Genomic DNA, 25,300 nt, shown 5'->3' with positions numbered 1-25,300 from the left:
GAGTAGCTTCTCGGGACGGTACGGCGGGCTCATAGACACGACTCTTCCATCTCCTTCTTAGCTGGCGAATCCATGCCCAGGTCTACGAGTCTGGATTATTCTGTTAGACTACGCCAGCGACTATGGGTCTTTAACTAATCGGCCGAAGCACATCACTCAGCCTCCAAGTGTATTGGCCTGGTCAAGAAGGATCCCATGTTACAACCGGGGGCAAGGAACCAGGACGCGGACCACCTGAGCCAGAAGAGCCCGTCGGCTTTCCGTCCAGAAGCAGCATCAACTCCTGACGAAACGAGCAACGAGGGCCATGACCACGAATGGCGTGGAGTGCCCGCGAGGGCATCTCCCAGGGCCGCCCAAGCAACGACGGGCGATATCCGCCTGTGTAGCACCATTTCCAGCCGCACCATGGACACATTCTGGTTTCCGCAATTATCCCTAGGCTATGATGACACTCCGCGCAAGATCCGGCGCGGCTTCCACTCCGAGAAGGAAATGGTTTTTCTGGCCTGTTGCCGCCAATACCCCAAGGCCGTTGGCTGGACGCTCCTATTGTTTCTTACAGTCGTCATGGAGGCATACGACAAGTCGCTCATATCGGGCTTCCTCGCATTCCCAGCCTTTCAACGCAGGTACGGGCAACCGGAGTCGACACCGGGGACATCTGTGGGTAATGGATCGTACCAGATTCCAGTGCCGTGGCAAATCGGCCTGCACAACGCAGCGTTCGCCTGCGAGATTATTGGACTGCTGACCCACGGATACATTACCTATAATATCGGATACCGAAAGGTCATGATGGGCAGCCTGGTTTGGCTGTGCCTATCTGTGTTCCCTGCCGTTTTTTGCGAGAAATATCACCACTCTGCTGGTTTCACAAGCCTTGTGTGGTAAGAGCAACACTTTTCCCCAACCCTCGCCATCGTCCTTATGACCTTTAACACGGCGTAACAGGAATACCCTGGGGCGTCATTCAGACGCTAGCTGCCACGTACGCAGCTGAGGTTGTGCCCTCGGGCTTGCGGCCCTATGTCTTGAGCAACATTAACATGTGTTGGGTTACCGGGCAGCTCCTGGGAACCGGTGTCCTCCGGGCTTTGGTGTATAACAATTCGGAATGGTCTTATCGGCTCCCGTTCGCCTTGCAATGGGCCTGGGCAGTTCCCCTGCTAATTGGCGTTTACTTTGCGCCCGAAAGCCCTTGTAAGTACCTCGCCACACTGGAACTTTCCTCTTGCATAGATGACGCGCGTGTGTGAATTGTAATTGACCAACGTCGTTGCAGGGTGGTTTATTCGCCATGAGAGAGCGGCCGACGCCCGGCGGTCTCTTGGCCGACTTTGCAACCGGTCCGGCTCCCACATCGACGACAGTATAGCTCTGATGGAGCACATTAACAGGATTGAGAAGGAGTTGAACTACGGCGGAGCAACGTATTCAGACTTGTTTAAAGGTGTCAATCGCCGTCGCACCGAGATATCGTGTGTGGTCTGGATGTGTCAGGCACTCTCTGGCGGCGTTTTGACCGCCGTCGCAGCATACTTCTTTGAACAGGCTGGCTTCGACCCTTCCGACTCTTTCAGCCTCTCTACTGGGATGTATGGCATGGCCCTGATTGCGGGTATCATTTCATGGGGCCTTTTATTCAAGATAGGTCGTCGAAAACTGTACATTTTCGGCCTGGCGTCGGCGGTTGCGTTCTTGACTGCCGGCGGAATAGTGTCGGTGGTGTCGGCAGGAAGTAACGGGGCTGATTGGGCTTTGGGCGCCCTCATCATCCTCATGACGTTTACCTACGATCTGACCATAGGCCCCGTGTGCTACGTCGTCGTGGCGGAAATTCCATCGACGCGTCTGCGGGTCAAGACTGTTGCTTTGGCCAGGGTGGCATATAATGCCGCCATGATTGTTAACACTGCTCTGGTGCCGAAAATGCTCAATCCTACGGCGTGGGACATAGCAGGCAAATCGTGTTTTGTATACGTCGGCACGGCCCTCTGTTGCCTTGTGTGGTGCTATTTTCGACTACCAGAAACGAAGGGGTTGTCGTATCTTGAACTGGATATATTATTTGAGAAGAAGGCCCCGGCACGAAAGTTCAGCCAAGTTCAGGATAGGCTCGCCAAGTCCGCGTATCTTACTGCTTCACACGCCGAGCGACTCACAGATGCCTGGCACGGGTGGTTAGCGTATTCTTAGTTGTAAGATCAGCAGTAGCTGTACAGCACAAAAATAGAAGGTCATCAAACGTAATTGTTGGAGTTCCCATAATCTACTAAACTAGGTGCGGCGCATGAGCTCAGCTAGTCCCAGTCCCATGCGTTCAACAGTGTGGGATTCTCGAGCTCGGAATGCTTGCTAGGGGAACGTAGCTATCTATAGAAGTTTCGTTTCCACCTTCTGCCACATGTTAGTGGAGTGAATCAGGTAATACTATTAGAGCTATGTATGTAGCCGTGTCTCGCCTTTTAGTTCCTCAATACCGTTTGAAACGAAAATAATGTAATAACTTGACTTCTTCTAGAAGCGGTGAATATGGAAGTAATTAGATAGCAAGCTGCACCGATCCTGCGAGCTTTGAAGTACCGTAAACAGGACCCAGGCGATACCTGAGCTTGTGTATTTGCATCAAAGGTCTGCTGCAAGTGGTAAGGTAGATGCTGCGTAATAAGCCCAGGCTATGGACAGAGTGAAGTCTTCATGTCCTGATTTTTTTTTAAAAAATTCTTTAACGCGGCTACCCAACATTTTCACACCACCTTTTTCAGTCATAGAATCGTTTTATTTACGAATTCACATGGCACACAACATTAGCCTAGTCCTACAGTTTCCTCGACGACGAAACCGGTATACGCATACATTATAGGGGTAGATATATGGGTCAAAGTTGGTATAACTCTGACCTTTTCAAATGTAATTGTAATGGACTGACCACGTAGCTCCATTTCAACTCTTGCTGTCACCCTGTCCTAAATCGTACATTTACATTTTACTGTAGTGACTGCAGGAATACTCATCCCTCCTGTCACTCCAAGTTTAGGTTTAAATACTAAAGCTCTTATGTCTACCTCTCTTGGGGTATGAGGGAAGATTGGTCGGAAGAGGTAAGGTATTTTCAAATACTCCCCTTCTTCGCGAGCAAAATATATGAGATGCGGCAGGGAGACGGATTCTTGACTGTTACAGCAGCCGGCCTGCACCTAAGCATGGAAGCCCAACTTGTCATTTATCATTTAGTTCGTTTCCCGTTGTATATTTTGCATGACAAGCTTACTTCCCGTGTTGCGTTGTTGATAGATGATATCCGACATTACTAAGGCTATAATGTTTACGCCGGGGAATAACAAAGGCCAGGGATGTAATGAAGTACCACCTCATGTTCAACAATCAAAAAAGAGCATCGAAATTGCATATTCCAGATGAGCAGTCATCTTTGTATACTAGTCACTGGGACAGTGGTCAAGGTGCAGCGCCCAATCAAGACCCTTGTCCAAATATATGCAGAGTTGCCACCAACACAACTGTCGTCTGCTTCTCCGCATCTTGCAATGTCACCAACGACTATAACATACGAGAACAAGAGAATGGCGGGTGAATCGACAAAAGAGATACTGCCAGTTACAGACCTGGCCCGACAGGATCACGGAAACGAAAACATGACTCTGTGAATGTGGTGCCTTCTACTCGTCCCAGCGGAACATATGAATGAAGAAAGGTAGGAAAGGCATGTCTTATCTGCAGAGCACGAAAGACGAAGTGTGACAATGTTCTCCCTGTCTGTGGATTCTGTAAAAGGACCGGCGGCGAATGCCACTATTCCAGACCTTCTTTACTGAGGCAAGTTGAAGAAAGACCATCTGAGAAGCTCTGGCAGTCAAGGCTGACCGGGCAGTGCAGATTTGATAAAGCGTCGGCATAGGCGTCGATTTCGCGGTTCTGGAACTGCCTCGCAGGGACACGCTTCTCGAACAGTGTATCAATTTCCTCGTAAGTCCGTCCTTTTATCTCGGGCAGACGGAAGAAAGTCCAAACCAAACAAATGCAACAAAGCCCTTCAAAAAAGAAGGCCGACTTGGCGCTCTAGTTCCACTCCTCTGGAATCAACATGTAGGGAACCACAGTCTGCATGACGATGGACAACAAACAATACGTGTTTCGCGCCAGTGCGACCGTCTTGCCTCGCAGCTTTGAGGCACCAACCTCACCCACGATGGTGTAAACGGTCGCGCCGACCGAGGGGCAGTAGATGACGAGGTAGATGATCAACAGTGAGGATTTGGCCCAGTTGGCAGGTTTGTTGGACAGCGGCGGAATGCCTGCAAAGCCGATGGCGAAGTATAAGATGTTCATGCCCAGTAGGCCACCAAAGTAAACTGTGCGTCTCCCAAAGTAATACAGAAGTGGCCATGCAAGTATGGTGCCAACGAACGACGTCGCGTTGTTGCCAATGTTCATCTTGAATGCGGCCCCAGTTGAGAGCCCGGCCTGCTGAAAGAAGTAGGTTGTATAGCCTTGCGGGATTCCCAATGAGGGCTTGGATGCCGTACACTGCACACGCAATTTCTGTGCGGCGTAGATCTGTTATCCTGCAGGACGCCGGGTAAGAGCTTCTCGTTTGCGTCTCTGCTTCAAGCTCAATGGTGTGGATCATCATGGCAACGGCTTCTTTTGGAATTGACGCCGTCGTCAGCAAATTTTCTGACGGCCTTTTCAGCCTCGTCCAGGCGCCCTTTTCTGACGAGCCACCACGGCGATTCCGGCGCGAACAGGATCATGATGAAGATGGGCAGCGGCCTGGCCCACTGGACGGCCAAGATGATCTTGTACGCCAGCTTGGTCGTGATTTGCGAGACCGAGTATGTTACGCCGGCGCATACAAACTGACCCATGACCCAGCATAGACATACGTGGTCAGGTTAGCACGCAGTACGACTGGGCAAATCTCGGCCGCGTGGGTGTTTGTCGATGCCTGGAACACACCAATGGGGACATTTGCCATCATTCGTCCGGCAAGCAACACGGGAAGGCTCTCGACAAGGAACTGGCAGAAGATGGTGGCAGTGAGTACGACGAGCGACCCCAGCATCACGAGCTTGCGCCCAATACGCTCGGAGAGATAAACATCCAGAAAGACACCAACGGTGTTGCAGAGAGTGCCGGTTATGCCAAAGAGAGTCTGCCATGCTGCTGTTACTTGGTAATCATCCCCGAACGGCTTTCCAAACTATCTTTGAAAGGCAGGTTCGGCATAGAGGGTGGCTGTGAAGGCTGTGTCATATCCATCCATGACAATGCATAGAGAGGAGACGAATGTTCGAAAGACAGCCTTGCAGTATCTCTTGACACCCTCCCAAACCGCAAGCTCATGCTCCTTGTCGCATTCAGGCATCGACAACCATGGTGAGGTAGTTGTAGCTGCCGCCGCCCTTGAACTCCTCATGTCCAGTGCCATCTTTATGACCGGCATGCTCGATATCAGCGCCAGGAGCACGCTTTTCTGCCGTACTATCAGCCATGATTATTGTCGTGACTCAAAGAAAAGACAACGTCACGTCTCCATGTTCACATACTTCTTACCTGCTCAGGGGCACTATATATGCACTCGCCGTTATGTCCTTATGGTGACACCGGGCATCCCAGCTCGACTCGTGCCGGATTTGCTCCCGACATTCCCCGCCGAAGAGGTTGGTGAATTACTGAGCTTTGGGCATTCTATGAAACGTTCGCGTATGGCGACCACGTGGTATCTTTGGCCGCAGCTTCCAGGTTGAAATCGTTTCACGTCAAGATGATAAATAACCGCGTCCAGGCCACTGATTAGTCAACAAAGATTCATCCCATCCCCCGTCCCTGGTCAATGATACGTTACGGAAAGCTTCTCTGGTATACATTCGTACACTTGTTGACCCGCCGCCTCAAAAAAAACCGTGGTCAACTGGAAGCCACAAACTACCAACGGGTTTGTAGCCGTCTTATTATGAGTCAATCTTAGTCAATGGTACTACTGCTTCTACTGGGAGGGTAATGTTGGGGTGGTACGCCATGTCGTGAGACTTGACGAGTAACTTAAGACATTGAGCCTATCAAGGCATCGAGTGGGAGACCTACATTAACCAACGTCTAAAAAACCACCCCCAGACGCGGGAAGAGCCATGTATGTCTCAGGTGTGGGGATTGTCGGGTCATTCTGCCGACATTTGGGCTTTGGTGAACAACCCTCTCGACAGATGTGCGTACTACCGCATTCCCATCTGCTGCCACAGCGAATCTGAGGCTTGCTTCGAGGTAGCACTACTCGTATATGATCATATATTAAGCGGTATCGCCAGTAACATATGGAACATCAGGGAATTCGACTGTAGCACTTATGCTGCCTCGACTCCTGTACCATGTCCTTTGAACCCGCGCCCATTGAGTGTGTTGGCGTCAGCTCGCCATTCTATTGGCAGATTGACGAGCGAATGCGCAAGACTACGCTACCAGCCATCCTTGATTCCTTAAAAACCACCGGCCGCTTTTACGCGCTATCATGGACTCCAGAAAGCGCTCCGACCAAGGCTCACTGTTTCTGGGACTCAGATGTCTATAAGACCATGGAGGCTTGTTGTTATTACTTGATTAAAGACGATGATGCCCAGATACGTGCCGATGTAGAGGAGATTGTAGGATATATCAAAAAGGCCCAGTGGGAAGACGGGTTCGTGTCAGCATAGGTCAAAAGTTGCCCGGTCGCGAGACTCACTGATAGAAACAACAGATATATCAACTCATATTTTACGCTGCATGACCCAAAAGGACGCTTTACCAACCTGCGGGACATGCATGAGCTCTATTGCATGGGTCATCTCGCCGAGTTTGCCGTTGCCTACTACCAACTCACGGGCTCGCACGATCTCATACATGTCATGGGAAAAGCGAGCCAACTAGTACGCACGGTGGTACTTCCCAAAGGAGGATACCCGGGACATCAAGAGCTGGAGATTGGACTGCTCCGGCTTTAGAGATTACTCGGGAAGAGGTTTTTCTTGACACGGCTGGGTTTTTCCTCCGTGAACGGAGCAAGAAGGATGAGAGGGGACGCATATATTACGACCGCGAGGCTTTGGCCAGAGACGAAAATCCCTTCGACTCTCCCAGCGAAATGCTAAGACGTCGCTTTAGGAGTACCCACGACTACTCCTACATGCAGGCGCATATGCCACTTGTCGATCAGCAGACCATCGAAGGTCACTGTGTCCGAGCAATGTATTTTGTCACTGGAGCAGCACACTATGCTTTTGTAAAGCCTTCCGAAACGAAGGATATTCAGGATGCCGTCCAAAGGCTGTTGAACAACGCAGTCAAACAGAAGATGTACGTTATTGGCGGCCTAGGTAGTGTCGCCGAGTATGAAGGATTCGGGCCAGATTACCACCTCCCGGACCTGCAGGCCGGAGGAGGCTGCTACTCTGAGACTTGTGCCAGCGTCGCCCTCGTTTTCCTCTGCGAGCGTCTGCTTCAAAGTTGCCCAAACAGATTGTACCGGGACGTTATGGAACGTGCCTTATTGAATTGTGTTTTGGGAGCCGTTGGATCACAAGGTAGACCAACCATTCTCCATTCTTTCGAGAGTATGTGCCAACTTTGCGTTTAGGAGCAGAATTTTACTACGAGAATCCTCTAGCGACCGTTGCGGGCCAGCCATGGTGTCGGAAGAAGTGGTTTGAAACCTCCTGTTGTCCGCCGAATGTTGCAAAACTAATGGGCATGTTGCCATCGCTCATATTTTCCACTCGGGGCTCCACTGTTGCCATTCATCTGTTTATAAGCTCGGTTCTGACACCAGAGGTGGATGGCCACCAAGTTCAAGTGACGATGGAAACACCTCTACCTTGGGAAGGCACCGTGAAAATAACTGTTGACTGCCAAAAGGAAGTTGAGCTAGCAATTCGTATACCCGACTGGGCTGCTACTGGATACACGACCTCAGCTAAAGGCCATGTTCGGGAAGGGTACTTTTACGTTTCGGTCGTTTCGTCGTCCGAAATACAGCTATCCTTTCCCACGCAGCCCAAGATGGTGTATGCTCACCCCGGCACTAGGAAAGACGAGATAGCAGTCACCCGTGGGCCAATTGTCTATTGTGCCGAGAGTCCCGATAATGATGTTGATCTGGAAACCACGTACGTGGATTGACGTCTCTCCGGGAAGTCAAAGAGCTCGAGATTGCCGGGTTGAAGGGAGTCCCGATGATAGAACTGGACTCCAGGGTAAAGGATAAAACAAACGACGCTTTGCATGGTTGGGATGATTCGGGGTTAACAGTTAAAATGAAGTCTTTAAAGTTGATACCTTTTTTCCTAAGAATGAACAGGGCGGAAGTGGCGCGATGAGGGTCTGGCTCAAGAATAGAGTGTAAAAACGGGTACCCGTGGGCACCCGTGGGTATCCAAGTTTTTCTTGGGTTATTCGTGGGTTACCTATTTTATTATGTAGGTAATTTAGGTATACTATAAGTAACCTAATATAAAGATAAGTATACTATAAATACCTATAAACGTATAATAATATAATATAATAATATAAATTAATTTTTTTAAATTAATTATAATAATTAATTATAATAATTAACGTTAACCCTTTAATATTTAATTATATTTATAATAAGTTTTAAGTTTAAAGTATAAAGTAAGTTATATAAGTCTTATTTAAGTATTTAAAAACACTTAATATTCCTAATAAATAATTATAAGTACCTTATTTTCCCCTATAAATCCATTTAAGTCTTTTTTTCCTACCTATTACCTACCTAAAGCCCACGAGTAAGCAACTCACACGGGTACCCGTAGACCTTTTACACCCTACTCAAGAAGGATAGCATGGCTTCTTGATTAGCAGCCATTTGGGGCCCACCAGATATCACTTGGCTTCCTGCACAGACTTCCTAATTCCAACATCATCCCATGTCTTCTTCGCATCGCAAGGCTAGGTAGGACAGCAGTCGTCAGCGGTATGGCTACTCCCCATCATCGTCATCAGGACTCTATCCCGGGGCTCGTGAACCTGTCGTCGGCCCCCCCCCTCCCCAACAACAGACAATGTCCGCAACCAAGCCGACGCGCGTTTTCATCATATCGTTGACTACTTTCACAACAGAGATCGACTCTAACGGCAAATATAATCGACCGAAACTAGTTGGTCTAGTCTATTAGTATGCCATCAATGATATCACTAAAGTCCAAAGATAACGTCTTGCGGGCATTCTTTCGCGCGATGGGCCTGCAGATGGAGGGCAGCGCTATTAACTTCTCCGATGAGGAGGCTTTGCTCTCACGTCTGATTGGATTTGCCGACCACTTGGTTGATAACTTCTTCATGCCGTGTACATCTAAGATAAATCTTGCCAGGTAACTATCTCACTCTATATAGTGCGAGCGGCAACTGGAAAAACGCCCCATCTCACACCTCATTACCGCTCAGCGACTCTGCGATCGAGTAGTCAAGACTTTTTCGGAACGCCAGAACGGCTCTCAACCCTCCGCGGTAACTGTTTAATACGACATAGGCACCGTTATGTTAATTCGCGAGCTTTTCATATAACCAAGATAAGAGAACGAGAAACACTAAAGGGATGAATACTAGACGATAACGGTTAAACAATTAAAGACGATGACGTTAACTATTTAGAAGTCGCGCATATTTTACCACATTCATTGGTCTATATCAGATCAGAATCCGAGGAGCTGGTATAGTATTTTCCTTGTTCTCATATTTTCGTACTTCTTCTCTGAACTTTTTTTCTTTTACCTTATTTCTGTTTTTTTTTGTTCTATTCTTCCACTACTGTCTTTACGGAAATACTGCCCGTCGCCACGCCTCCTTGCTGTTCACCGCGCCATTGCACACATCTTGCATCTCACGGGGGCGGGATGCTATATTGACAGCGTTATTCGTAGCATGGGTGAACAGATGGCGAGATCTGATGGATCAACAGAATTAGGACGACTTGCGCAATTGCGAATAAATGGATGGCTCGCCGGCGGCGTTCATACGTAGGGTGGTGTCACACGGTCACACGAGGGCTACGATCACGAGACGTAGGGCAAAGGCTCTCATCGACTTGTTATATAAACAAAGCTGATCTAGGCCTTGAAGAGAACCAAGGGCCTTTAATACCTCCAACTAAGCCAGGGGGTCAAAACTTGTAGAAGCCCGCGAGTTACTACCGTAGCTGCTAAAATATTGCATACTTCTCTCAACAATTATCAATGAATCGAGCCATTACCCTGCGGCTTTGATACATGTAAAGTCTCTGGATGCCCTGTGCTAGGATACGGAATGTGAAATACTATCTTAGTCCAATAGAATATAATATCTAAGTCTATTAGTATACAGTCTGTGGCAGAACGTATTTACAAATGAGTAAGTATACACTAATCTACTATCGTATATTAGAGTACAGAGCGCGATGACATACAAAACGTGCTTAGTTGTCTTCCTGTAAAGATTTCTAGGCTTTTCAAGATGCTCGTAACCTGCTTCTGGGGCCTCCCATTTAAAAGCTGTTTGGTAGGCTAGAGCAATGAGCTGCCTCATCCCTTTTTTGTTTTAGGCTTATTCAACTTATGAAAGTCATACTCGACAAGATTGATGGTGGACATGTTGCTTTAGCGTGCCACGATTTTGGATTCTGAGCATGTAAAGAGATTATGGGGCCAAGATACTTGGGATTTATCTGCAAAGGCACTTGACATATTGTACAAATCTCCTCAAGGCGGCCAAGGCTCCAACGACGTCTGGAGGCATTCTCTCTCCATCCGGCCTTGGGAGCGGCCCAGCACAGGCTTGTGCTTGGAATTGAGGCTGGTGTTGGGCTGTAAAAACAATGCCTATTGGTCTCAATCCTTGGAAAATGCATCGTTCACTGCTTCAAAGAGACATGCGTGTTGGTGCCAACGGTCACGCCAAGTCACAAGTTGACCAGCATGTCTGGTGACGTCAACGTACCCGCATATGCTTACGGTGGCACATTAGCTAAGGTCTACAGTTACTGCTATAACCCCACATCTAGTATTTTCAGAGCATTGGAAGTAGTGTAGTTTTGTAGTTTTGTAGTTTTTGTAGTTTTGAATATAAAAAATTATATTAAATCTAATAAAATACTTATAAACTTATAAGTTTTATAAATAACTAGCATAAATCTAAAATTATAAGCTTATAATGAAAAAAGTGGGTCTTTATATACCATTATAAGCTTAAAACTTCAAAAACTACATTTTGTAGTTTTTGTAGTGTAGTGTAGTGTAGTGTGTTTTTAGAAAATTACATAATCTAGTTTTTAAGCTTATAATAAGCTAGTAGGACCCACTTTTTATATAAGCTGATTGGTTATAATATTAGCTATTTTATGTATTTATTATTATAATTCAAGTATTTTATTAGATTTATTATTAATTATTTAAGCTTTTTTGAAAATTGAAAATGTAGTTTTCTTGTCAATGCTCTGAGTATTTTAAGCGATTTTAATAGTTTAAGTGGTTTAAGTAATTTAAGCTATATATATAAAGTTAATCTTTACTTTATTAATTCTTTTATATAAAGAAATTAATTATTAACTTAAAATATTATAAGAAGATATTAATTATTATTTTAAATTAAATAAAACTATTATTTAATACCTTTACTTAAAGTTACTTAACTTAAAGCCTCTTTAATTATATAATAAAATAATAAGAGATATAATATAATAAGTAATATATATATAATTAAGTAAATAATAAATAAAATATATATATATAAGCTTATAATATTATAGAATTTTACTTAATTTTATTCTTATTTAACTTAATTAACTTATTTTAAGTCTTTAATCTCTTAATTAAATTAATTAATTATTCTTAAAAGCTAATACTTAATCTTATACATATATTTATTATAAGTAATTTACCTTAATCTTTATTAAAGTAAAAAGACACGTAATTAAGCTATTTATAATTATTATACGTATTATTAAAATAGCCTAGTAATTATACGTAAATAAAAAATAAAGAGGCGAATTTATTTATATTTTAAGCTATTTACTTATAATAACAGTTATAAGAATTCTTATATATAATATCTTTTAAGTAAATTAAGAAGATATTAATATATAAGAGCCTTTTACTTTTAATTTATTTAATTTTAATATAATTTTTAAGAAATTATACGTTTTATTTAAAAAGCTTAAGAATAATACTATTAAGGACTAGCTATACTATACTACTATAAGTATACGTTTTTAAAAAGTAAGAATAAACTTAAGAAGAAAGAGAAAGAGAAAGAAAGGTTTCCCCCTTTTTACCCCCCTTTATATCTCTACTTAACCCGTAAATTATTTAGGTTAAGTCTAAGCTACCTTTATAATAGGTTTAGCTTAAGCTTAAGCTATTAATTTAAGCCTATAATATACCCTCTTACTTATCTAGGCTCTTTTAATACCTAGTTAATAGCTGTATAAGACGCGTTATACTTCTTTTTTACCTTTTATATTTATTTTTTTTTATTTCTTTATAAGAGTAAGGTAAGCTAAGTATAAAATAAATCTCTTATAGTATCTTCTTCTTATTCTTTATAACCTTTTATTCTTACCTCTTTCTTAAAATAATTTTAAATCTTATTACACGCGTTTCCCTATAAAATTTATTTATTAAGCTTTTAAATTAATCTCTTTATTCTTATATTAGTTTAAAAAAAAGAAAAATAATAATATAGCTAATATTACTAGCACTCTTTTACCCCCTTTTACCCTACGCTTTAAGCGTTATTTAAGCGACTTTATTATAAAAGATAACTCTAATAAGAATAATATTTCTAATAATAAGAAGCTTATTAACCCTTATACGTAATATTAAAATTAACTTTTAAATACTAGTTATTATAAATACGCCTTTAATTCTAGTATAGCCTATTAACTTTATTATAATACTTACTAATAGTATAATTAAGAGTTATATATTTACGTAGTAAATTCTAAGCTTTACTATTAATAAAAGAAGGTTAAGCGTATTATTACCTATAATAATTATATTACTATTAAGGCTATTAAAAAGAGCACTAATATTAAGGCTTTTTAAGTTAAGTTTTTACGTAAGTTCTTCTTTATAGCGAAAAAATTCTAGTTTATACTTACTTATACTCGCGTTAATTTTAATTTAATTTAAACGTTTAACTCCCCTATTAAGTTTAATTAAAACTTACTATTTATAGCCTAATAAGCTATTATTCTTAGCACGTCCCTTACGCTTATTATTTATTATAAGAGCGCTATTATTTACTAGAATCCTAGCTATTAAGTAATAATTACGAATTTTTATTATAATTAAGCTAATATTACTTAAGCCCTTAATTAGCTTATTAATAATTAGCGTATTAACTATAAAGAATATACCGTATAAATAGCTTATCTTAAAAGGGTAATTAAATCTATTAGCCTATTTCTTACTAGCCGTAATTAGCGTTTTATTTGCGCCTTTAATGCTACCCTATATTATAGGCTTAAGCTGGTAGCTTAGGCCTAGGCTAAACCCGTTATAGAGGTAGCTTAAACCTAACCTAAATAATTTATAGGCTAGGTAGGGATATAAAGGGGGGTAAAAAGGGGGAAACTTTTCTTTCTCTTTCTCTTTCTCTTAAGTTTATTTTTACTTTTTAAAAACGTATACTTATAATAATATAGTATAGTTAATTTATAATAAAGAATAAACTTTACCGTAAATAACCTTAGTAAAGTAATATTTAATACGGGATAAAACCTACTTATATTTAATACCTTTACGTTAAGTAAAAGTATTTTATTTAACTTTATAACGCTATAAGAGATTATAGATATTTAAGCTAAAAGACTTTATTAAGTCTTTAAATAATACTATAAGTTATAAAACTAAGTAGTATAAGCTATACCTACTATAAGAATATCTATTAATAATAATACTCTAATAAAACGAAAATTAATTTTAATAGAAACCCCTTTTAATAGTAATAAAAACGTATTTAAGGCTTAAAAGAAGCTTATAATATATAAGCTAATTAAAGACATATAATTTATTAATAGCTCTTATAATTAATAGGTCTTTATTTACTAGAATCTCTTTAATAAAGTTAAGAGTTACGTAGCCTTATTTTTTAAACTAAGTAAAGTAAAGGATTATAACTTGTTTTAATTTTTAAAATACTTATTATTTATGTATTTAAATCTTTATTAAAAGGAAATTACACTTATTAAGCTAAACTAAATATAATAGTATTAAAATAAGTTATTTATAGACTTTTTTATTTAATTTAAGAATAAGCTTACACTTATTAAAGGAATATTATAAGCTAGTTTTATAAAGCTTATAAAACTATAATAAGCCTTAAATAAGCGTATATAAAAAGAAATTATAAATAAGGAAATATTACGCTTTAAGTATAACGTAATAGTAGCTTAACTTTATAGTATAGCTATTAATATTAAATTCTTATAGTTAAAGAAGAAGTTCTAGAATAAGTAAAATAAAGAGGTTACCTTTAAAATAAAATAACTAATAAATAAAGATATACTAATAATAAATATAATAAAGATAAGGTTTTAAGCTAAACTTAAAAAAAGTATAGGTTAAAATTACTTTAAAAGTAATTAAAAGAAGAGAGCTTATTAGGTTTTAAAGAAGGTAATTAACTAATAAAAGAAGAAAAGAAAGTGTATTTATTACGAATTAATAGGGTATTATATAATTAAATATACTCTCTTACTCGTATAATAGCTATAAATATTTAGTATAAAAAGCACTATAATAAGAGATATAATTAATAGCTTAAATAAGAATAATAAGTAATTAAAAAATAATATACTCTTATAATAAGTCTCTTAATAAAGGTATTATAATATAATAATAGTTATAAAATAAAAAGTATTTTATTTAAAAAATAAGAGTTAAAGGAAATTAAGTTAAGAATAAATATATTATCTCTTTTAATTCTTATATTAATTAACTTCTTAAAGTTTATAAATACTTAAGTAAATATAAGCTATAATTATTACGTGATAATAAGCGAAAAGTTTATATAATATATAAGCTTTAAGTAGATTTTATTAGGGTAATAGTAATAAATATATATAATAGTAAAAATTAAGTAGCGTAAAGTAGTATAGTAAAAGTTATACTTTATAATCTCTTATTTAATATAATTTATAATAAATATAAATAGCTAGAAATCTCTAGTAATAGCTTATATAATATTAAGCCTTACTTAAAACGTAATACTAGAGATACCTTAAATAATATACTATAATATATACGTGTAATTAATTAAGAGAGAGCTTATAATAGGCGCTATAAGTAACCTAATAATTAAGGGATCTAGTAATTAAGTAATATAAAACCTTATAATAATAATATTAAGGTTAGTATTTATAAAACTTATTTAATAGGCTTAAAGAAAAAAGAAAAAGTATTACTTTATAGTTATAAGCTTACGTAAAATAATAATAGTCTTACATATATAAAAAGCTAAGGTAAATTAAAAGTAAGAATAGGTATTATAGCTCTTTAATAAGCTATAGAATTTCTAGAACTTATTTAATTAAGAAAAAGTAAATAAACTTCTCTTATATTAAGGGTAATTAAACTATTATATATAATTAAAGAAGCGTTTAAATAAATTTAACCTTAAGTTACTATAAGCGTTACTTTATAATATACTATATAAATACTTATTAGAGATTAGAAAATAAGTTATAAACTTAATAAATAAGAGCTAAATTCACGTAAGTTTCTTACTAGTAGTAACCTTAATTTTACTTATAAAGAAGCCTAGTAAAAGCTAGTAATTCTATATTAATTATTATACTTTAAATAAAGTTATAAAGTAAAACTATTACCTACTTTTATTAATTAAGAAAATACTATAATTTCTTTTTAAGGCTAGGTAATTTATAAAGTTAAACGTATATTTAGTATTTTATAGGCTTTAATTTACCTTAAAAGAGAAGTATTTAATAGTATTTTAAATTAAGTTTAAGTTATTTAAGTAATTAATATATTTATTTAAGCTAATAGGTACTTTTATAACGTTTTAATATTATATTAATAATATCTTAAAAAAAATATTAGGGGATTTTATAATAGCCTATTTAAATAATATTTTAATTTACTTAAGTAACTTATAAAAAGATTATATACGAAAAGTATATAAGATATTAATAAGACTTTACGTAATAAAGCTATACTTAAATATTAAGAAATACGCTTTTTACGTATAAGAGGTAAAATATTTTAGGTTTATTATTTATATAGGTAAAGAGATTTATTTTAACTTAAAGAAAATAAAGGTAATATATAACTAAAAACCCCTTACACGTTAAAGGGGAGTTTAAGGATTTTTAAGGTTCATAAACTTTTATTAAAACTTTATATTAAATTTCTTATCCCTTATAAGCTTACTCTTAAGGTTACTTAAAAAAGGCGTTTAATTTAAGTGGTTTAAGAAGTATAATATTACCTTTAAGTCTTTAAAAAAAGCGTTTATATTATATTTAGTTTTAAAGTAATAGAATTTTATAAAGAAAACGATTATAAAGGTAAATTACTTAATTAATACTCTTAAAAAATACTTATTATAATTTAATAATAAGGTTCTTTACCTAATAGTATATTACTTTATAAGGCTTATAGCCTTAAAAAGAATTATATTATTTATAATAAGAAACTCTTAGCTATTATCTTTTACTTAAAAGCCTAATTAATAAAACTTTAAAGTATTATATAATTATTTATTATTTTTACGAATTATAAAAACCTAAAATACTTTATCTTATTAAAGAAAATATTAAAGAGATAAGCGTATTAAGTAAAAACACTTTTTTTATTTAACTTTTACCTTTATTATAAACCTAAAATATAAGCGTAATACCTTAATATACTCTTTTAAAGGGATTAGAATTAAAATACCTTTCTATTACGCTTTAATAGTATTATTTAGCTAATAAATATATTACTTATATTACTAGGTAACTTAACCTTAACTATTAATAATAAAGAAAAGGCTAATAAAACTATTAATCTCTTATTAAAAATAAAGATAATTAATAATTATTACCTTTAAAGCTTATAAAATTAAGGTTAATATAAGAATAAGGTAATAGTATATTAAATTAAAGCTATTTAAGAGAATACTTAAAGGTTTTTTAAGAAGGTAAATATACGAGAATAAATTATAAATTATACTCTCTTTATATATAAAATACTATTATTTTAAGGCTATACTTAAACCTTAAAGTAAAAGCTACTTATAATAACACTTATATAACGCGTGTATAACTTCTTAATAGTAGATTACCTTAAAAAAAATAATACCTTTAAGTTACTTTAATAGAATTATTACTAGAAAGAGATATTTTAAAACGTTATATAGTTTATACGTAATTATTATTATTATAAGGGATATAAAAGTAAGTAGCTTTAATAAAAACTCCTATAATTAATTTTAATTATAAATAAATATTAGTTATAAATCTTAATTAACTTTATAATAAACCTTTTTACTTATAAGAAGGGAAATATTAAATACTTAATAGTTATTATAAATTAACTATTTAAGTACGTGTAGCTAAAGGCTATAATATTAATAGAGGTTAAGGCGTGTATAAAACGTTTTAAGTAATATTAATAATAGTTTTATAAATTCCTAAAATAAATTATTATAAATTATAGGTTAAATTAACTTAATAAATTTTAAATAATACTTTATAAACTTATAAGAATAACTTAACTTCTTTTTATAGTATATTACTTATAAATAAATAATAATAGTATAAAACGTATAAATTAAAAGGTATAAGTAATTCTTTAAGTTATAATCTTATTTAAGTAATTTAATTAAATAAAATATTTTATAGCTTACTAGTTAACCTTAAATAACTAAGACTTAACTATAATTAAAATAAGCTTAAATAAAGCCTTATATAAATTTAATATAGCTATAATTTAAGAGCTACCTTATATATAAGAATTAAAGACCTTAATAAAGAAAAGAGTAATAGTATTTATTAATTACTTATAAGAAGAAATAAATTTAACTTAAGCTATAATTATATTTACCTAATAATATACTTAAAACTTAATAAGTAAATAATAACGCTTAATAAAGAAGTTTAAGATTAAAGATAATATTTAATTAAATCTATAAAATATTAAAATAAATTAGCCGAGTAAAAAGCTAAATTAAATTATAATGAAATATAAGGTTATAAACGTATTAATATTACTTATAGTAAAGCTAAACGTTTTTAATAGTATTTACCTAGTATTTTACGTTAATCTTTTAAAATATATAGCTTATAATCTACTTTTATTTTAAGAGCTATAAGACTTTAAGCTAGGCTTTAAGTTAACGTAAATAAATAATAAGGTAAGTAGTTAGCTAGTAAAAGAATTTAAGGTAAAGAAAATCCTTATAATAAAGAATATACTAAAAAGAGGTAAGAAACGAAAAGCTTACGTAAAATAGGTAGATTATATATAGCTAACCTAAAAGCTATTAAAAAATATATAAGAGATAATAGTATTAAAGCGTTTTAAAAACTAATAAGGGAACGTAAGGTAAAATAATAACTTTATATTATTTTTACGCTACGCTTAAACCACTATAATTATAGTAGCACTTATATAAAAAAAAAAAAAAAAAAAAGAAAGAGCTTATAATAGGTTAAAATAAAGGTAATAGAAATAATAATATAGTTTAAGAGCCTTAAATCGTATAAGTAAAGGGATTATAAGGGGCTAGTAAATTTTTTTAGATTAATTAATTATAAATATTATAATTAAAGAATATAAAAAAAAAAAACACCTTATTTAACAGGTAATTAACGTAATTAAAAGAGCTAACGCGTAATTAGCTTAAATATAAGACGTTTATATAAAGTAGCGTTTAAATTACTAAAAACTAATAGTAATAAAGGGAAATAATTCTTATTAGCTAAGATATAAAATAAAATAAACTATTAATAAGAAGTAATAGAAACTTCTATTAAAGTAAAAAGAAGTAGTATTAAGAGAAAGCTATTAAAGTTTTTAGCCTTAAATTAAGTGAATAAAAAGAGGCTTAAATTAAATAGGTTAATAAAATTAGTATACTTAATAGGTAAGTAAACCTTTAATAAGAAGCGTGTAAACTAGAATTAAGCTAGGAGCTTAAAGTAACGTTAATAAAAGTAAAACTATTAATATTAGTACTATTAGTATATAATAAGAAACCCTAATAGAATTATATACTATAGGTATAAGGGCTAGTCTTATAAGAGAAAAGGCTATAAAATAAAGTTAAGTTAAAGGTATTTTAAAAATAATTAAGGGCCTTTCTCTTACGCTTATTCTTACTTTTATTTACTAATAAGGAATTATTAAAATACTAGTTTTAATTAATATTAGACCCTTTTCCCTTAAAGAGACGTTATAGCTTTAAAATAAGCGTAATTAATTACTTAATTATAAAAGGTAAAAGTATATTTAAGCGAGAGGTAAAGGTAATTAACTATTAAGTTATAAAAGGTAAGAGCGTAATTAAGCGGGAAATAAAGGTAGCTAATAGTATAATAGAACTAATAAAAGAAAGATTCTTAATTAAAATAAGCTTATTAGAATTATTAAGGGATTATTTAGGGAGCTAATAGTAAGTAATAAGATTAAGGAGAATAAAAGAAAATCCTAATAGAGTAATATTAAGGGCGCGAATAAGATATTAATTATAGCTAATAAAGAATAAGCTAATAAATTTAATTACCCTTTTAAGATAAGCTATTTACGCGATACGTTCTTTATAATTAATATACTAATTATTAATAAGCTAGTTAAGGGCCTAAGTAATACTAGCTTAATTATAGTAAAAATCCGTGACTATTACTTAATAGCTAGAATTTTAGTAAATAATAGCGCTCTTATAATAAATAATAAATGTAAGAGACGTACTAAGAATAATAGCTTACTAGGCTATAAATAACGAGTTTTAATTAAACTTAATAGGGGAGTTAATCGTTTAAATTAAATTAGAATTAATATAGGTATAGGTAAGTATAAATTAGAATTTTTTCGCTATAAAAAAGAACTTACGTGAGAACTTAACTTAAAAAGCCTTAATATTAATACTCTTTTTAATAGCCTTAATAATAATATAATTATTATAAGTAATAATACGCTTAATCTTCTTTTATTAACGGTAAAGCTTAAAATTTACTACGTAAGTATATAACTTTTAGTTATACTATTAACGAGTATTATAATAAGGTTAATAAACTATACTAAAACTAGAGGTGTATTTATAATAACTAGTATTTAAAAGTTAGTTTTAATATTACGTATAAAGGTTAATAAGCTTCTTATTATTAAAAATATTATTCTTATTAAAGTTACCTTTTATAATAAAGTTACTTAAATAATACTTAAAGCGCGAGGTAAAAGAGAGTAAAAGAGTACTAATAGTATTAGCTATATTATTATTTTTCTTTTTTTTAAATTAACGCGAGAATAAAGAGACTAATTTAAGAGCTTAATAAATAAATTTTATAAGAAAACGCGTATAATAAGATTTAAAATCGTTTTAAGGAAAAGGTAAAAATAAAGGGTTATAAAGAATAAGAAGAAGATATTATAAAAGATTTATTTTATACCTAGCTTATTTTACCCTTATAAAGAAATAAAAATAAATAAATATAAAAGGTAAGAAGAGAGTATAACGCGCCTTATATAGCTATTAGCTAGGTATTAAAAGGGCTTAAGTAAGTAAGGGGGTATATTATAAGCTTAAGCTAATAGCTTAAGCCTAAGCTAAACCTATTATAAAGGTAACTTAAACTTAACCTAGATAATTTACGGGTTAAGTAGAAATATAAAGGGGGGTAAAAAGAGAGAAACCTTTCTTTCTCTTTCTCTTTCTTCTTAAGTTTATTCTTACTTTCTAAAGACGTATACTTATAGTAGTATAATATAGCTAGTTTGTAACACCCTATTAGGATTTCCTTTTATTCTCCTTAACTTTACTACTTACTATTAGCTCCCTAAATAATCTCTTAATAATTCTAATAAGCTTATTTTAATTAAGAATCTTTCTTTTATTAGTTTTACTATATTATTAGCTACTTTTATTTCCCGCTTAATTACGCTTTTACCTTTTATAACTTAATAGCTAGCTATCTTTACCTCTTACTTAAATATACCCTTATCTCCTATAATTAAGTAATTAATTACGCTTATCTTAAAGCTATAATATCCCTTTAAAGGGAAAGAGTTTAATATTAATTAAGATTAATATTCTAATAATTCTTTATTAATAAATAAAAGTAAGAATAAGTGTAAGAGAAAGGCTTTTAATTATTCTTAAAATACCTTTAATTTAGCTTTATTTTATAGCCTTTTCTCTTATAAGATTAGCTCTTATACCTATAATACGTAATTTTATTAAGGTTTCTTATTACATGCTAATAATACTAATACTAATAGTTTTACTTCTATTAATACTACTTTAAGCCTTTAACTTAGTTTTAATTTACGCGCTTTTTATTAAAGGTTTACTTATCTATTAAGTGTATTAATTCTATTAACCTATTTAATTTAAGTCTCTTTTTATTCGCTTAATTTAAGGCTAAAGACTCTAATAACTCTCTTTTAGTATTACTTCTTTTTACTTTAATAAAAGTTCTTATTACTTCTTACTAGTAGTTTATTTTATCTTATATCTTAGCTAATAAGAATTATTTCCCTTTATTATTATTAATTTTTAGCGATTTAAACGCTACTTTACGTAAACGTTTTATATTTAAGCTAGTTACGTGTTACCTCTTTTAGTTACGCTAATTACCTGTTAAATAAGGTATTTTTTTTATTTTTTATATTCTTTAATTATAGTATTTATAGTTAATTAATTTAAAAAAATTTACTAGCCTCTTATAGTCCCTTTACTTATATGATTTAAGGCTTTTAAACTATATTATTATTTCTATTACCTTTATTTTAATTTATTATAAGCTCTTTCTTTTTTTTTTTTATATAGGTACTACTATAATTATAATAGTCTAAGCGTAACGCGAAGGTAATATAGGGTTATTATTCTATTTTACGTCTCTTTATTAGTTTTTAAAACGCTTTAATATTACTATCTTCTATACGTTTTCTAGTAACTCTTAGATTAATTATATATAACCTATTTATTTTATATAGGCTTTTTATTTCTTACCTCTCTTTAATACGTTCTTTACTATAAGAATTTTCTTTACCTTAAATTATTTTATTAGCTAGCCGCTTATTTTATTATTTATTTACGTTAACTTAAAGCTTAACTTAAAGTTTTATAGCTTTTAAAATAAAAGTAGGTTATAAGTTATACGTTTTAAAAGATTAACGTAAAATACTAGGTAAATACTACTAAAAACGTTTAGCCTTATTATAAGTAATATTAGTACGTTTATAACCTTATATTTTATTATAACCTAATTTGACTTTTTACTTAATTAATTTATTTTAATATTTTATAGGTTTAATTAAATATTATCTTTAATCTTAAACTTCTTTATTAAGCGCTATTATTTACTTATTAAGTTTTAAGTATATTATTAGGTAAATATAATTATAGCTTAAGCTAGGTTTATTTCTTCTTATAAGTAATTAATAAATATTATTACTCTTCTCTTTACTAAGATCTTTAATTCTTATATATAAGATAGCTCTTAAATTATAATTATATTAAATTTATATAAAGCTTTATTTAAGCTTATTTTAATTATAATTAAGTTCTAATTATTTAAGGCTAATTAATAAGCTATAAGATATTTTATTTAATTAAATTACTTAAACGAGATTATAACTTAAAGAATTACTTATACCTTTTAATTTACGCGTTTTATACTATTATTTATTTATAAGTAATACGCTATAAAGAGAAGCTAAGTTATTCTTATAAGTTTATAAAGCGTTATTTAAAATTTATTAAGTTAATTTAATTTATAGTTTATAATAATTTATTTTAGAAATTTATAAAACTATTATTAGTATTACTTAAAACGTTTCGCGTATACCTTAGCCTTTATTAATATTATAGCCTTTAATTACACGTACTTAAATAATTAATTTATAATAACTATTAGGTATTTAATATTTCTCTTTTTATAGGTAAAAAGGTTTATTATAAAGTTAATTAAAATTTATAACTAGTATTTATTTATAATTAAAATTAATTATAAGAGTCTCTATTAAAGTTACCTACTCTTATATCCCTTATAATAGTAATAGTTATATATAAACCACGTAATATTTTAAGATATCTTTTTCTAGTAATAGTTCTATTAAAGTAACTTAAAGATACTATTTTTTCTAAGATAATCTACTATTAAGAAGTTATATACGCGTTATATAAGTATTATTATAAGTAGCTTTTACTTTAAGGCTTAAATATAACCTTAAAATAATAGCGTTTTATATATAAAGAGAGTGTAATTTATAATTTATTCCCGTATATTTACCTTTTTAAGAAACCTTTAAGTATTCTCTTAAATAGCTTTAATTTAATATATTATTACCTTATTCTTATATTAACTTTCATCTTATAAGCTTTAAAGGTAATAATTACTAAATATCTTTATTTTTAATAAGAAATTAATAGTTTTATTAGTCTTTTCTTTATTATTAATAGTTAAGGTTAAGTTACCTAGTAATATAAGTAATATATTTATTAGCTAAATAATACTATTAAAGTATAATAAGAAGGTATTTTAGTTTTAATCCCTTTAAAAGAGTATATTAAGGTATTACGCTTATATTTTAAGTTTATAATAAAGGTAAAAGTTAAATAAAGAAAGTATTTTTATTTACTACACTTATCTCTTTAATATTTTCTTTAATAAGGTAAAGTATTTTAGGTTTTTATAGTTTATAAGAATAATAAATAATTATATAATACTTTAAAGTTCTATTAATTAAGCTTTTAAGTAAGAGATAATAGTTAAGAGTTTCTTATTATAAATAATATAATTTCTTTTTAAAGCTATAAGCCTTATAAATTAATATATTATTAGGTAAAAAACCCTATTATTAAATTATAATAAGTATTTTCTAAGAGTATTAATTAAGTAATTTACCTTTATAACCATTTTCTTTATAGAATTTTATTACTTTAAAATTAAGTATAATATAAACGCTTTTTTTAAAGACTTAAAGGTAATATTATACTCCTTAAACTACTTAAATTAAACGCTTTTTTTAAGTAACTTTAAGAGTAAGCTTATAAGGGATAAGAAATTTAATATAAAGTTCTAATAAAAGTTTATAAACCTTAAAAATCCTTAAACCTTTTTTTAACACGTAAGAGATTTTTAGCTATATATTATCTTTATTTTTTTTAGGTTAAAATAAATCTCTTTACTTATATAAATAATAAACCTAAGATATTTTATCTCTTACACGTAAAAAGCATATTTCTTAATATTTAAGTATAACTTTATTACGTAAAGTCTTATTAATATCTTATATACTTTTCGTATATAATCTTTTTATAAGCTACTTAAGTAAATTAAAATATTATTTAAATAGGCTATTATAAAATCCCCTAGTATTTTTTTTAAAGCGCTATTAATATAACGTTAAAATATTATAAAAGCGCCTATTATCTTAAATAAGTATACTAGCTACTTAAATAGCTTAAACCTAATTTAAAACGCTATTAAATACTTCTCTTTTAAGGTAATTTAAAGCTTATAAAATACTAAATATACGTTTAACTTTATAAATTATCTAGCCTTAAAAAGAGATTATAGTATTTTCTTAATTAATAAAAGTAGGTAATAGTTTTACTTTATAACTTTATCTAAGGTATAATAATTAATATAGAATTACTAGCTTTTACTAGGCTTTTTTATAAGTAAAATTAAAGCTATTATTAGTAAGAAACTCACGTAAATTTAGCTTTTATTTATTAGATTTATAACTTATTTCTTAATTTCTAATAGGTATTTATATAGTATATTATAAAGTAACGCTTATAATAACTTAAGGTTAAATTTATTTAAATACTTCTTTAATTATATATAATAGTTTAATTACCTTTAATATAAGGGAAGTTTATTTACTTTTTTTTAATTAAATAAGTTCTAAAAATTCTATAGCTTATTAAAGAGCTATAATACTTATTCTTACTTTTAATTTACCTTAACTTCTTATACACGTAAAACTATTATTATTTTACGTAAGCTTATAGCTATAAGGTAATACTTTTTCTTCTTTCTTTAAGCCTATTAAATAAGTCCTATAAATATTAACCTTAA

General features: G+C 32.3%; 5 protein-coding genes across 5 annotated transcripts; 4 read left to right on the top strand and 1 right to left on the bottom strand.

The window, feature by feature from the left end:
* Positions 1-195: 195 nt before the first annotated feature.
* On the top strand, positions 196-2,199 carry J3458_020701 (uncharacterized protein; the record flags this gene model as incomplete). Its single annotated transcript, XM_066122186.1, has 3 exons — positions 196-871; positions 955-1,203; positions 1,286-2,199. 3 exons carry the CDS (start codon positions 196-198, stop codon positions 2,197-2,199), a joined length of 1,839 nt encoding a protein of 612 aa, XP_065972813.1.
* A 1,881-nt stretch (positions 2,200-4,080) lies between these two features.
* Positions 4,081-4,455, bottom strand: J3458_020700 (uncharacterized protein; the record flags this gene model as incomplete). The annotated part of the gene is made up of 1 exon (XM_066122185.1): positions 4,081-4,455. One exon carries the CDS (start codon positions 4,453-4,455, stop codon positions 4,081-4,083), a length of 375 nt encoding a protein of 124 aa, XP_065972812.1.
* A 318-nt stretch (positions 4,456-4,773) lies between these two features.
* Positions 4,774-5,299, top strand: J3458_020699 (uncharacterized protein; the record flags this gene model as incomplete). Its single annotated transcript, XM_066122184.1, has 2 exons — positions 4,774-4,856; positions 4,897-5,299. The coding sequence occupies 2 exons, from the start codon at positions 4,774-4,776 to the stop codon at positions 5,297-5,299; spliced, it is 486 nt and encodes a 161-aa protein (XP_065972811.1).
* A 1,090-nt stretch (positions 5,300-6,389) lies between these two features.
* J3458_020698 (uncharacterized protein) lies at positions 6,390-7,001 on the top strand (the record flags this gene model as incomplete). Its single annotated transcript, XM_066122183.1, has 2 exons — positions 6,390-6,697; positions 6,758-7,001. The coding sequence occupies 2 exons, from the start codon at positions 6,390-6,392 to the stop codon at positions 6,999-7,001; spliced, it is 552 nt and encodes a 183-aa protein (XP_065972810.1).
* A 182-nt stretch (positions 7,002-7,183) lies between these two features.
* Positions 7,184-8,175, top strand: J3458_020697 (uncharacterized protein; the record flags this gene model as incomplete). Its single annotated transcript, XM_066122182.1, has 2 exons — positions 7,184-7,580; positions 7,634-8,175. The coding sequence occupies 2 exons, from the start codon at positions 7,184-7,186 to the stop codon at positions 8,173-8,175; spliced, it is 939 nt and encodes a 312-aa protein (XP_065972809.1).
* Between the last annotated feature and the right edge of the window lie 17,125 nt (positions 8,176-25,300).

The sequence above is a fragment of the Metarhizium acridum genome (assembly GCF_019434415.1).
Source record: "Metarhizium acridum strain ARSEF 324 chromosome Unknown scaffold_574, whole genome shotgun sequence".
In the NCBI taxonomy this organism is placed as follows: Eukaryota; Fungi; Ascomycota; class Sordariomycetes; order Hypocreales; family Clavicipitaceae; genus Metarhizium; species Metarhizium acridum.
This window is presented reverse-complemented; position numbering and strand designations above follow the sequence as displayed.